Source organism: Amphiura filiformis, chromosome 1, assembly GCF_039555335.1.
Source record: "Amphiura filiformis chromosome 1, Afil_fr2py, whole genome shotgun sequence".
NCBI lineage: Eukaryota > Metazoa > Echinodermata > Ophiuroidea > Amphilepidida > Amphiuridae > Amphiura > Amphiura filiformis.
In genome coordinates, this window is record NC_092628.1 from 822,307 (window position 1) to 837,487 (window position 15,181).

Consider the following 15,181-nt stretch of genomic DNA (forward strand, 5'->3'; position numbering starts at 1 on the left):
TAGCTCCCGATAGAGGGCAGGGCTTGATAAGGGAAATTAAAATCACAAACCGCGAAAGATCGCCGACAACCGCCGCTTAATAGGGATATCCAACTAGATTGCCCCGCAGGGCTACAAAGAACCACAAACCGCGCAATTTGGATATCCAACCAGATTTCCCACAGGCCTATCGATTATAAAGAACCACAATCCGCGAAATATGGATATCCAACAAATTAAGACCACAAACCGCGAAAGATCAACAACAACTGCCGCTCAATATTGATATCCAACTAGATTGCCCGCAGGGCTATAAAGAACCACAAACCGCGGAATTTCGATATGCAACTATTGCCCCACAGGGCTTCAAAGAACCACAAGCCACGAAATATGGATATCCAACAAGCCAGATTATAAAGAACCACAAACCGCGAAATATGGATATTTTATTTGTTTTATGGAGCACATCCTAACCTGATGACTTTCCAAGCTTGGAGCTGCTTGGCTACATTCATAAAAAGAAAAGAAATCTACCAAAAAACGTTGACAACGTAAAGAAATCAGCAAGTTTAAAAAACCCACCTCGGCTCATTTTTTTGGGTGGGTGCGGCGTGCCGCACCCACCCTGTATGCTCTGACTATTGACCTACTTTTTCACATGCCGCAGTGTTGAGAAAATATTCGTGCCGGTTATATCCCAAACACCCACAGAGGTGATAGTTTACGGCGAGTTTTGCAATTATTACTTGATTTTGATATGTAAGTAATACGATAAAGTCGTCATAGGCAGTAATGTGTTTGTATTAAAAGAAATAACAAAAATAATTATTTAAGTAATAGAAATACTATTTGGAAATTGCAGCAAGATTTGCAGATGTTTTTATTTGAACAGTACCAGTTCACCAGTTTTGCTAGTTTTCCTAATCTTTGGGCTAAATTAATAGCATCGTGAAGGTCATATATATCATTTTATACTGACAGCTTCGGCATGTAGAAATACAGCTTGTATGTGCATTGTGTGCAGTGTGTACTCTATAGCCATAAGGTCGAATGTTTTGGACTTCTAATCCACTTATGAAGTTTTGCCCAAGTTTGAACTTCCCACCACCTTTTTTTTAATGTTTTATTAACCAATTTATTGTCATAAATCAAGAATAACACCATTTCGAACATTCATTGCTATTGTGATATTTTTTTTATCAAACAAACATGTTTGATTTTTTATTCACATTTAGGCCTAGGCCTAGGGCCTACTTTCACCATCCAGATGCTTTCACCATGCCTGACTATCATGATATCTTCGTCATTTAAAACACATTTATCAGTGGCTCTGTTCACAGCTCAGACTGAAATTATATTTGGAATAAATATTATAAATTGTCACAAGTTAAAATCACAAACAGCGAAAGAGAGCATCAACTGTCGTCCGCGGGATAGATTTCCGATATCAATCATAACATACTCGTCTAAAGGTGAAGTCACTTCAAATCATCCCAAAGTCGCAGGGTATAGGAATGTTCTTTGTAATCCTAGTCCATGTGATTTGCGATGAGTTGAAGTGACCTCCCTTCAAGATGAGTCTGGTATTTATTCCCATTATGTATATAAAAAGAGACACATGTAACTGCCGACAAATGCATTTTTTGGTATGGATGGTATTAAGTCATACCCAAGTTTACGATTAGGCCGATATTTTGGGCTTATCTACCAGACTGCATGATTTACTCCCGGGGATTTACTTTTGGTCTAGAGTGTGAAGGTAGACGGTGGGACCCACCAGCATGTGATAAAGACTGTCAATTTTGTTACAATGGCGGTATTTGTCACGCTGAGACAGGGGAATGTGTATGTGCTCCAGGATTCAGCGGCTCTACATGTCAAACAAGTACGTAGAATCATTTGGTTTTAAATAAAGAATATAGTCATAAAACTTTGTTAGTAATAACAGTATAGATATTTCAAGCAACTTTTATTCCGTCCTTTCCTCATAATGTAATTCGTTCAAATTATGAAAATAAAATATATTTTCGTACATTTGGATCTTTTAGTTCATGGAAGAAATCGCTTTGGTCGAGATGGCCAATTGTACTGTAAAGGAGGTGGAGCCGGCGAAAACGACTTAGATGGCTGCAAAGGTAATTTAATTTGCCCTCTTGATCCCTTTGGATGTTCCTGTGCTGCTGGTTTCTTCGGACGTGATTGTAATACAGGTAGGTTAATCTTACTTCTAAATTTTGATACACATAGTCAAGCAAACAAATAGTTTACTATCAATTAATATCACCATAAAAATGTCAGAAATATGCGTTAGGTATTTATTTAGGCATTACATAAACATAATACTGACATAATAGACCGGCGCCTTTTGTGTAATAATTACTATAGAGGAGTTCGAAATCTTGAACATTTTTCGTTTATACAACAGCATGTACCAAGGGATTATTTGGTGCAGATTGCAAACAAACCTGTCATTGTGCAAACGGAAATGGAGTTTGTGATACAGGCATCGGTACGTGCTCAACTGGTGGATGTTCAACTGGGTGGAGTGGTCAAAATTGTCAAGGTACTTGCTTTTTATCCTATCCCTCATTTCAAATATATAGTTTTGGTTTCTCTATTGTTCAGAAACCAAAAATCAAGGGATTAAAATGTGGAGATGAACTGGTATGCAATCATAACACTATTGTGCTGGGAGGACACAAGAGGGTATATATAATCAAAAGTATAATGGCCTATAACCATACGTATATAATAGCCTATTGTGCTAACATTTTCATTATCGATATCTATCAACGCGGACGACTTTTGATGCTCTCTGCCGTATGTGGCACACTTCCATGACACCATAAAATTACACCCGAGTTTGATAAGTTATGCATAGACATCATGTGCATATATTGAGGGGTGGGGGTGGGGTGTTTTGTTTATTTGTCTGAAATATAAACGATGCATGATGATGTAGATGATTTGATTATGAATTAGATTATTCCCCGGAAAGCACAACCCATACCTCTTACCTATGTTCCCTCCGCCACCTATATATAACCTCCTCCTCCCCCTCCCCACACTCGATATCGACTCTTCCCTATTATTCCACTCCACTCTTGAGCCCCCCTCTCCCCTCCTTCCCTTCCCACTTCCAATGCTCTCTCCCTCTGTTTCTCTTTCTCCTTACCCTTACCCCTCCCCTCACACACACATACCCTCTTTCCCTGGCGATCTCTTCTATCTCTCTCTCTCTCTCTATTCTCCAATAAATAAATTGAATAAAAGTTAGTTTAAACCAGCTTTCTATGATATTGATCTTCCGTCATGCGACATGCACATAAATAGAGTTGTGTATAATAGTGTTTATAACACTGAAGTCATAATCTGCCAAGTGCCTATTGTAATGTCTGTGGAAATATTTCGATGGTCTATATATTTTCACAGTTAAATCAAATTAGGCTAATTGGTAGTCTCAAATCAATGCTTTCAAACTAAATCAATGCTTTCAAATGTAAATTGCATTAAAACTGCTTATATTTGAAATGACTTCTCTGCTCAAATATATAGTTTTAGTTTTGGTTTTGGTCACGTGGTTTTCTATTGTCCTGCCTAACCACTTGAATCACAAGATATCGAACTCATTGTTTCGACCTTTTGTTTAAAACTAAACATTTGTGACAGGTAGTTTCGGTTTTGGTTTCAGTTTCTTATAAGTGGTGTGACGAATAAAATTACAGGATTTTCGAGTTACCTGATCTAAGTATACAAAAGAAATGTTTTAATTTCGCAGTGCAATATTCACGAGCAGAGAAGTCGAACAAAACAGTCTACATTTGAAAGCATTGATTTAGTTTGAAAGCATTGGCTTGAGACTACGAAATAGCCTAAGTTGATTTCACTGTGAAAATATATAGACCATCGAAATATTTGCATTCTACATTACAAAAGGGGCCACTACTGTAATTGTATAGGCGCTATAAACAAAATCGATTCATGTCCTTAATCCCATGTACCAGAATCGATGGAAGGCCATTATATGACCTCTAATAACCTAATGACTTTTACTGAAGCAATTTTTACTGCAAAAGTAGAAGATAGAGGGGAGAAGATTGGGGTGTGTGTGGGGGGGTGGAGGGCAAGGGGGAGATGGGCCGGGGAGAGAGAGAAACATATGAGAGAGAGCATTGGAAGTGAAAGAGAAGGGGGAGGAGAGCTCGAGATGAAGATATCGAATGTAGGGGAGGAGGAGGGGGAAAGGGGTAATTTAGGAAAGAGGTGGTTATATAGGGAGGGGAGCCCCCTCTTAAAGAGGTATAGGTTGTGCTTCCCGGGGCTAATAAACTAATTCATAATCAAATCATCTCCATGCATCGTTTATGTTTCATACAAACAAACGAATTCCCCCACCCCACCCCATCCTTCAGTATACGCGCATGTATATGATTTCTAGGCCTAGAACTCGTGAGTGTAATATGCCACCTACTTTCGACAGAGAGCATCAACTGTCGTCCGCGGGATAGATTTCCGATATCAATCATGATAATAATTATGTTAGCACAATAGGCTATTGTATACTTCTGGTTATATACCCTATACTGTGTCCTCCCAGCATAATAGTGTTATGATTGCAGATCAGATCAGTTCTACTTTTTAATCCCTTGATTTTTGGTTTCTGAACAAAAGAGAAACCAAAACTATATATTTGAAATGAGGGAGTGTTAACATACTTCTAACGCGCTTTGCCAATACAAAGAGTGTAGTTAATTTAAATCATTGTGGCACATTTCCAAGCAGCGGGTAAAATATCGCTGGGCACTGTGTTTGTCGCAACTGCCATGTTGTGTGCTTAATATCCAATGATACTTTTGTCAGTTGTTAAGCATTTCGTTGCAATCCTGTTAAGAAGCAATATTATTTCCAATTATATCTCATTGGGACGACATTATATTTTCATTTTTTTTTAGTTTCGGGCTAATTAACGCAAATAGGTAATATACATGTAGAGTACGAAGACACTCAAACGAGCAGCATCCATTCAAGAACCGCTGTACAATTTTATGTTAAAATTAACGGCGTTGTTGCATCTTATATATTCTTCTTATATTTCATATCTGCAAACCAAATACGTCCACAGAATGCGGTAAGTTAATATATGTATAATGTAAATAAAAAATTATAATTAGAGAGGGCGGCCTATCTGCTGTGTCATAGCATGACATCAGTCAATATGAGACATTAAATATTAAATGCGAGGATCCAGAGGATACATGCCTGAGAAAATATATATGCCTGAGAAAACATTGGCCGTGCGATATTTACGGGAGAATAAAATCATTACATGTTCAATTCGCCGGCTGATCCGCCATGAGCGTGTGGTGGTGAGCTGACGACATGTAATCGTTAGTGCACGCTGGTTCGAATCCGAACGGTTCTGATTTTCTCTCCTTTATTATAATGCCAGTTTGTCTGAGCTTCATTTCGTAAATAAAAAATTAATAGAATGCCAGTACCCACGGACAATTACGGATAATTACGAAGTCATATTAACGTGAACATAAACAGTTAATTAAGATCGCTTATATGTTAAAAATTGCAATTATTTTCATATTTCTGCAGCTTCCAGCATCAATAACCTAATTATATCAGCAACGAACTCATCTGTAACGGTCGCTTGGGATTCTTATGTTGATGTTGACAGATTCACGGTAGAATATAAATTACTTAACACTGATCAATGTAGGACAGAAAGTGGTCCACGTGAGGTTGCTAATAATGGACCAGAGAAAACGGTTACAATTTCTGGGTTAACATCACATTCAACATACAAGATATTTGTCTCGTCGGTCGGTGCTTGTCTTCCATGTGCAAACAATAAAGCTGAAATGGAAATAACTACTTCAGAAACGGGTGAGTTTCTTGTTTTTCATCCATCAATAGAGAGCTTGCGAAATGGAGTTACTTTAACTTTAACTTTAAGGGATCTAAAATGAGCTTTTATTGCGTTTCGACAGTATTTTTGTGGGACATGAGAGCACCTCAGACCTATCGAATTGCATTCTGAATACGAAGCATGTCTTTCTGATATCAAATAATTTTCATTTTTGAAAATCACAATATAATACAAATTTTATGACAAATTATAAAAATTTGATATTTTTCAAATTTTGATATATAACAGTCCTCGAAGTAAATTATATAAATTTAATGATATATTTTAAAGTGTATGTAGCAGGGAGGAAAAGCCGACGGTCAATTGAAATTTTGACCTTTCATATTGAAGATATGGATTTTTTCCCAAAAAGACCTAATTTTGTTGGTGTTTTGGGAAAAAAATCCATATCTTCAATATGAAAGGTCAAAATTTTCAATTGATCGTCGGCTTTTCATCCCACCTACATACACTTTAAGTATAAATCATCAGATTTATAAAGTTTACTTCAAGTACTGTTAAATATCAAAAATATCAATTTTAATGATTTGCCATAAAATGTGTATTAAATTGCGAATTTCAAAAAATCAAAATTATTTGATATCAGAATGACATTCTTCGTATTCAGAATGCAATTCGATATGTCTGCTGTGCTCTAATGTCCCAAAATAAATACTGTCCAAACGTTCATACCCCAGCCCTTAACGTCTAGAGGATTATAGAGGATTATGTATTCAAAACCACTCTGCCATAACGCCAGAATCTATAATTTACGGCACACTATAGATTCTGGCTCATATATCGTGTGCATCCGATGGTCTTTGCCAGGCCTTTGCAATTATTTTGTCTAAATATGGGCATACTGATTCCATATACGGATTATCATAAAGGCCATCGATGTTACTAATTATGTAATTATTGAATACACGAGTGATGCAGTTACGGAGCGATGCAGAACATCTGTGTAAGAGATGTTTGTTTACGTCTTATTTTCATCACCGAAAAAAAGTGAAACGGACGCCGACAAAATATCACTGCGTGTCCCGTCATTAGTTTTTCACCATTAGGTCTATAAAATGTATACAAAGTTTTAGCAGGAAACTTTTTTTGGGAGGACACCATGTCCATAAAGCATAGAAATGTTGTTTTTTGCCCCCGAAAGGTATTAGTGATCGCGCGCCATTATCGTGATTATCGGGGATTCCTTTTTTGTGATGAAGGCACCAGCCGAAATGTCCGTATTCCAGAATGTAATGAACATAACTCTGTACTCCCCCGGGGAGATGATGTATTTTGCGACACTCATACCCCCCTGGAATAGTGCATGATGGAAAAGAGGGAAAAATGTCTATATAATATGACGCGCCGGCTGGCAACATATTTTCATAACAAAAAAAACCCCGTTTTTAACCACATTTTCACTGATTTTGGGGTCAATTCTTGACCGTTTTCAACCAAATAAAGCCCAATGCATTCCCCGTATATTCCCAATCTCCAGTATGAATTTGGCGACATTTAGATTCAACGAGTATTATTATAATTATTATTATTTTTAGTATTATTATCATTAGTGTTATTATTATTATTATTATCATATTATTATTATTATTATTATTATTATTATATACTGTAGAGTGAATGGTATGAATTCAGTGCTGAAATTGTGAAGTTGGAACTTTTTAGACCTTCCCCGCATGCGCTAAATCGCTTTCTTTAGCGCGACCGGTTGGACGAGGGTTAAAATTATATAGTCATTAGAGCTTCCGGGGCTTTTCCAGTGAACCCCCACCAGGGATAATAACCCTTAACTTGGACACCGCTGTGTGGTCACTGTTAATGATGTTGCATTCATCCAGTGGTTTTTGCTGGAAATAAACCTCACAAAACAACTGAAACTAAAAAAGAAATCCCTAATCTCTCTTGCCGTAAATTTATACCTGCCATAAAGACAACTAATGTTCTTGATTTGATGAACTAGTTCCTTTTTTCAGTTTCCTATGGATATCTAAATAGCACCCTCTACGGTAATATATTAAGCCTCTGATTATCTTGGTAAAACGGATCGTCCCTACAAGCTTCCGTATCCGAAAAACCTCAAATAATAGAAAACAATAATGATGATGGCGCTACAACCATCTGTATAGGGCTTGCTCCCCGCCGATAACCGCGGCGCACAATCACACTGCTAAAACTGTCAAGTTGGTCGTGAACTTAGCTTTTTTGTATGATGCTTTAAGATCAAGAATGTTGAATACCGTTATTCATGACAGACTTCTAACCAATGAAGATTCACGATTTCTGTAAAATGATGTTAGTAGACAGATTCCACATGTTTTTTGGAAAAATCTCGTTCCAACCGCCAAGTTTGCGCAATAGTTGCCAACCAGCTTGTTAATTTGGGTATGCTCCCAGCAAACACAAAAACGTTTTAAAAACGTTTTAAATAAGTTATATATTTTGGCTTTTGGTTTAGGTAAAAACGTTTTAATAACATTAACATGTCGGGTTATATAAAGGACATGTTAACGTTTTAAAACGTTTTGTATGAAAACACACTACAACAATATTTTTAAATGTTTTGAAAAAATGTTATTGTAAACTATTTTTGCAAACATGTTTGCCAAATATTGTATCAATACTTAAATAACGTTATGTTAAAATATTTGAACCCAGCAAAAACAGAAATGTTCTTAAAATGTTTTTTTTTTTTTTTTTTTTTTTTTTTTCAAAACCTTTTAATGACATTTAAATGTCGGGTTATATGAAAACGTGTTTAAAACGTTATTGAAAATATTTGGGGAAAACATTTTTTCGCAAAATATTTTTTCAACCCCAAAATAATATTCTGTTTAAAATGTTTCGTATCGGGTTTTCAAGAATGTTTTTGAAATGTTATTAAAACGTTTTATACCCTTTATATAAGCCGACATTTAAACGTTTTCTGTAAAACATTTTTGTTTGCTGAGCAGTAGATTATCAAAAATGTTTTTTAAGGTTATGCAGACGTTTTGCTGGGATGGACTCGAATCTGTTGTCTGCCAAGCAGTACTTTCAGACTGTGACCTCAAAAAATACCCCCCTCCAAAAACAAAACGCCCTCATAGCAAAAATTATTTTAATTCAAATAACACTTTTAAATATTGTCGAATTCATCTTGCCAAATTTATTCTATTTGGTTTTTCTGAAACCTCAAAAAAGAAATAATATAAATATATTATGGTTCTTTATCTATTTCTTGTATTCATGACAAATGAGTAGCATGTAATGCAGGGTGAGTCATAATTAGTACTTGTGCACATTTACCGGGATCGCCGCAAACTTTCGATTTAGAGTGCGATTTGAAAGGGAAAAGACAATTAGGCTGCGAGGCAGTGTACTTTAAACTTTAGGCCAATGAAAGTCAATTCCGAGTTTATCGTCCCTTTTTTTTCCCAGGTTGGTGAGGTGACTTTTTCATTTTTCATTTTTCATTATTTCATTATTGACCTAAAGTGCGTGTTGATTTAAAGCCATACTCATACATGTTATTTATAAACATGTTTTTATATGGGCAGGGACTAGAAAAGTTAGAAAAGAGCCTGGTTTTGGTTCCAAGTTATAAATTTATATGTTTTACAAACAAAAATATATGTTTCCAATTGCTAAAACTGGTGAAAACACTGATACTTTGAAAATAATGAAATATTTTGGCATTTTTGACAATTTGACGCGGGTGTTTTTGGTGTCCAAAAAGTGACGCGGGCGGGGGACGATAAACTCGGAATCGACTTTCACTCGCCTTATCATACATACATGTTTATAAATCACCCAATTAACAAACACCGTCATACATACGTGTTTATAAATAACCCGATTAACAAACACCATTTTCTATTTCAAACCAGTTAATTTTGAAGAATATTTTACGTCTCACGCAAAATGACAAAAATCGTTACATATGAGGTTTATGCAGCAAGAGCTCACTTGATTTATTTAATGAATACTTTTGTAAAAGTCATGAAATCCACAGCCACCAAAAAAGGAAAAATTACGAAAGACTAACATTATGTGGAAAATAAATAAGAATCTATTCTTTATGGAAATCGCAAATGTTCAAGATACTTTACAATGCGTGTGTAACGGATAATATATCAAAGGTTACATATTTGCCTTATGATGCATATGGGCATGTGCAACGTTTCTTTAGTTGTCTGTTTTTATGTTCAGTGATTTGAAATATTCATGTGTTCAAGTTTTGTTAGTAAATGGGTTTGCTCTGAATTCAATGAAACATTTTCAAATGTTATTATTGTAATTCTGTCAAATGTATTAATCAACCCAGTAACAAACTACCTGTTGAAAGCTGTGCACAGGTAGATGGGTATGATGGTGTAATAGCAAATAAAGGTACGGACCAGGGAGGTAAATAAGGATAATTTACTGGGTGGGCAATTTAATTTATTTTTGCCCTCAAATTGGGGGAAATAATTTACTGGGTGGGCAGCAGTAATTAATGGCATCCAGGCGTTTGAATTTTCAGAAATATAGACCATTTTTTGCGTAGAATTTGGATTTCTTGTAAAAATGGACTTTACCCTCTCCCTAAATGCATCTTATGCCGATATTCATATATTGCAAATTCAAGAAAAAGTGTGTACCGTATTAAATTTCAATTTTGACATAATTATAATTATCACTCACTATTTACTCCTATAGGTAGGAAAAATCCCAATAAAATTTGATGGGAAGCGTAGTGTTTTTATTTGGTATTTACAGTGAAATAATATTTTGACTTTTACTGTGTAACTTTTTTGTCACAGATGCCCATCAATTACAGATTAAACAAATATAAATTTAATTGATGAGTGGCATTTTCAAACATTATTTGAAAAGAAATTATGAAAATCTGCTTAAAACACAAGCAAAACTATTATATTTCTAAAATATAAAATATTGCCAATCCAGTATTTGACTAGTAAATTTAAAGGTTTACAAGTATTTCCCAGTAATTTCCGGTATCAGAGAATCCAGAGATGCTACTTTTCCTTCTTTTGCATGAATTCCTTCTTTATAAAGTCACGATTTCCGTCCGATTTTAGTTATCTTCATATGGGGAACCTTTTTATCCAAATTTACACATTATTTCAGGTGTTTTTTCACAAAGTTTCAGGGTTTTTGAGTGGCCCATGCAAAATGGCATCTCTGTGACATATGTTGGTATTCCCTGATATTTTTCACCCAAGCCGGTAAATGAATTTACTAGAATTTGGCAAGATATGGACAACCCTGATTTATATTGACGTATTTCATAACATTAAAATGTTTATTTTTCCACGTCTTAAAGCATAATAACACAGACCCGAATGTTGCACAAAATAATAAAAACCCATGTAGAATCATAGTCGAAAATTTCTTTCAACATCTGAAGTTTAGATTGATTGCAAGAAATTTTCATAATTACAGTACTATTACCTATTTATGGATGCTCAAAGACTCAATGTATATCTGGCTGAAGTTTCAAATAACGTTTGAAGTCTATTAAAAAAACCACCTCATTCAAGAATCAAAATTTAGGAGCTCAATGAATTCTTTCAGGTTTTGTGTGAAAACTGCTCAAAATAATATTAATTTTTAGCTTCCTATACCATTGTGTATATTTATTCCTACTTCAAAACTGTAAACATGGTAAATGAATGTTAAAAAAAGATACATCACTTTCATTATTCAACATCACTTTCAAAATTTCAAAAGATGCACCATGGTACTAGTTTTAATTATTATATGGTGCCCAATTTTTTGTGGGCAAAATAATTTACAGCGTGGGCACTTTTGGGCAATGGGCAAGTTGAGTTTACTGGGTGGGCAAAATAATTTACTGGGTGGGCAAATGCCCACCCAGTTAACATGTTATTTACCTCCCTGGTACGGACCCTTAATTCTTGTGGGGATCTTCCGAGAAAATATGAAGTGTAAAATGGGGCACATGTGTGCCATTACGCGAATATTTACGTTATATTACATTTCCAGTGTTTCAATACAATATGTAAGTCGTTACTCACCTTCCACGTTGTCACAGCAGGATAGTAGCGCTAAAACCGAGAGAAGAAGAAAACAGTTACCCATTTTTCATTTCTTTTCAATGTCACTATTTATAGTATTGTTTTAGCAAAGCGGAACACATTGAAATTAATCAAAGTTCAATTTTCCTACGTGTAAAGCATATTCATTTTCAGTAGTCCTGGTTATGGTAGTCTTTGTCGAAGTCTTTATCGGTCTTGCTACGGAGAGGGTTGGTACAAGTATCATTTAGTTGATATGAATTCTGTAATGTTATCGGTGAACACCACTTTGACCTGAAATTGTATCACATGCTTAATCCTAAGTAAATATATACTAAGCTATACTATACTAAAAATGCGATGTTGGTAGTTCACAGCAACCTACGAATGGTAGTGAGCTTTGGCAAAACTTGCATTGATCATTTCATAGCGAGTGTGTACAATAATTCAAATATCACAGATATACTTTTTTAGGTCCTGTGGTTCTTGAGTTATGTTGTAAAGAGGGCTGGAACAACAACACTTTTGTAAAATGTACATAACTCATTAACAACAATAAATCCAGCAAGTTTTTAAAGTATATGATTTGTAGAAGCTGATTCGACCAACAATGAAAGGTAGTATTTATGTATAATTTCATAAATTGAATCTTTCACACACAACACACAAATCTAGCATGCATGATCGTCTATAGGAAAAAATATTAGTTAGGCTGGATGTTCAGTGCAAAATAGACAACTTTCATTATAACGTTCACGAGAGGGATATAAATTAATGTCTATCAAAATGATCATTAAAACAATATTAGTGGTTTTTTTTTGTTTTGTTTTTTTGTTTGTTTGTTTGTTTTTTGTTTTGTTTTTTGACGGGAACGTAAGGGAAAGATCCGAAAATGATAAAAAAAAACATTATCGTTTCACGCAAGAGGCTAGGCACCTAGCTAATAAAGAAAAATATTAGTTAGTAATGAAACAAACGAAAATGATTATCATCAATTTAAATAAATAGGGCGAGCCGTCATAACAATTATCATAAAGTAAACAATAAACCAACAGCCATTACCTGCTAGATATGAAATGAACTTTGAATACACAGAATAGTGCCCCATTTATACACACCAATTTAACATCGGCTGGCAATGGCGACCTGTTACTGTTTCCTGTTTCTTGCTGTATTTCTTTGCTGGAGTTTTCATGTAACAGGTAGGCCTGTGCTCTTACAATCGTAAAAATACTGACAGCTGTTTTATCATAATATGTGATAGTTATGTTGACTTTTAAGTCAATAACTATCACATACCTCTTAAAAGAGACAATTCAAACTTTCTATACATTCATTGACAAGCGTACTGATGAATTAGTACATTAAACTATTTTTGTACAATACAATATTTAAAATTGTGGTTAAAATTGTAAAAAAGAGTCAAATTTTGATCCTTTTGACCCATATTTTTAAAACGAAGAAATATGACAGTATACATGGTTGCGTGTTTCAAACATAAATATGTAGTTTTCACCGATTTGGGAAATTAAGGTAAGTTTTTATGGTTGACAAAACCATAAAAAACATGGAAAATTTGCGCTTGTTCAAAAAAATGATGATGTTACCAGAAATCTGCTGTCCTATTTGGATTTCTTTATTAATTTACTTTCTGAAAATGTATACTTTTATTAACTTATCATCATTACTTTTAACGATATAATACAAAACAATGTCTACAATTTTCCACTGAGAGTGACACTATCTGCCCGTAAGTTATAGTTTGAATTTAAAATATCAAGGTATAAAAAAAACTGAAGCCATGTATCTTCAGGGTGCCTACCCAGCAACCAACTTTTTTACGACATCATCCGCAAAAGGTTATTAATGGTTGTCAGAAAACGTTTAAATGTCGGGTTATATAAAGGGTATATTAAGGGTATAAAACGTTTTCATAAAATTAAAAGATATTTTAATAATCTACCGCCCAGTAGACTCAGAAACGTTTAAATGTTGGGTTATATAAAGGGTATAAGAACGTTTTAAATAACATTTTTGAAAACTTGATACAAAACATTCTAAACAGAATGTTATTTTGGGGTAGACAAATAATTTGCAAAAAATGTTTGCCCAAAATATTTGCAATAACGTTTAAAAAACGTATTTATGGCCTTTATATAAACCGACATTTAAATGTTATTAAAACGTTTCGAAAAAATTCATTTTAAGAACATTTCTGTGCTTGCTAGGTGCAAATATTTTAACATAACGTTATTTAAGTGTTGACAAAATATTTGGCAAAAAAATGTTTGCAAAAATTGTTTACAATAACATTTTGAAAACATTTTAAAAATATTGTTGTTAATATATGTTATTATTTAAAACGTTTTTGTGTTTGCTGGATAATTAATGAAATATATGTCAAAATATTCAAGGAGTAAAATTATAATGTACACGTCTTCGGATGCATTACATAGTGACGGGTGTTGATTTTTATGAAAATTGGCCAATGTATTTTAAATAGTGAGTAGTCTAATATTACCAAGATTTGATTATCAGGTTTGCATAATTAATTAGTTAATTAATTATGCAATTGACAGATGTTGATATATGACATTACCCGACGTTTTACAAAGTGACGTATCTAAGGTCCGTCACTTTGTAAAATACCGTTTACTCGGATAAACAACTAAAATGTTTGGCGTATCCCCAGCATCTGTCAATATGTAAAAACATGATCAATCTGAACGTACGAAATTCAATATTGTTCATTGCAACCTACGGGATTTCTTGACAGATGTTGATAACTGGGTATAAACCAAAAACGTTTACGTAAAGGAGATAGTTCAATGGCTCGTTATTTTAGTAAAATATCCTTTTTTAATATATTTTGAATGGTTCGAGTTGCTTCGACAATTCTCGCTATTCGCAATAAGGGCGCCGCCAGCGGTTTGCGATGTAATCGTGATGTATCATGGGAAAATCGTGATGTATCATGGGAAAAGGTCGACATCCAAGTCCGCGCAATACGAATATTACCATGCTATTACATAGGAACACGTGACAATATTTTTTAGTTTGTCAATATAACGGTATTACACGCAAATCGACAGAGAAAAAATTAATTGTGCACATTTCAAATCACATTATTAAGTATTATTGAGTATCGATTCGCGTGTAACACCTTTATTTTGACAAACTAAAAAATATTGTCACGTGTTCCTATGTAATAGCATGGTAATATTCGTATTGCGCGGACTTGGATGTC

The 15,181-nt window shown here is 34.5% G+C and overlaps 1 protein-coding gene across 1 annotated transcript in view; it reads left to right on the plus strand.

Annotated features, from left to right (window-relative positions):
* The first annotated feature begins 1,789 nt into the window (after positions 1 to 1,789).
* LOC140168925 (receptor-type tyrosine-protein phosphatase S-like) overlaps positions 1,790 to 15,181 on the plus strand; it is a 49,588-nt gene continuing 36,196 nt past the window's right edge. Inside the window, exons 1-3 of the mRNA XM_072192242.1 lie at positions 1,790 to 1,864; positions 2,405 to 2,519; positions 5,584 to 5,874. Coding sequence (XP_072048343.1) covers positions 1,790 to 1,864; positions 2,405 to 2,519; positions 5,584 to 5,874 — 481 coding nt within the window. The remainder of the gene's footprint in view (positions 1,865 to 2,404; positions 2,520 to 5,583; positions 5,875 to 15,181) is intronic.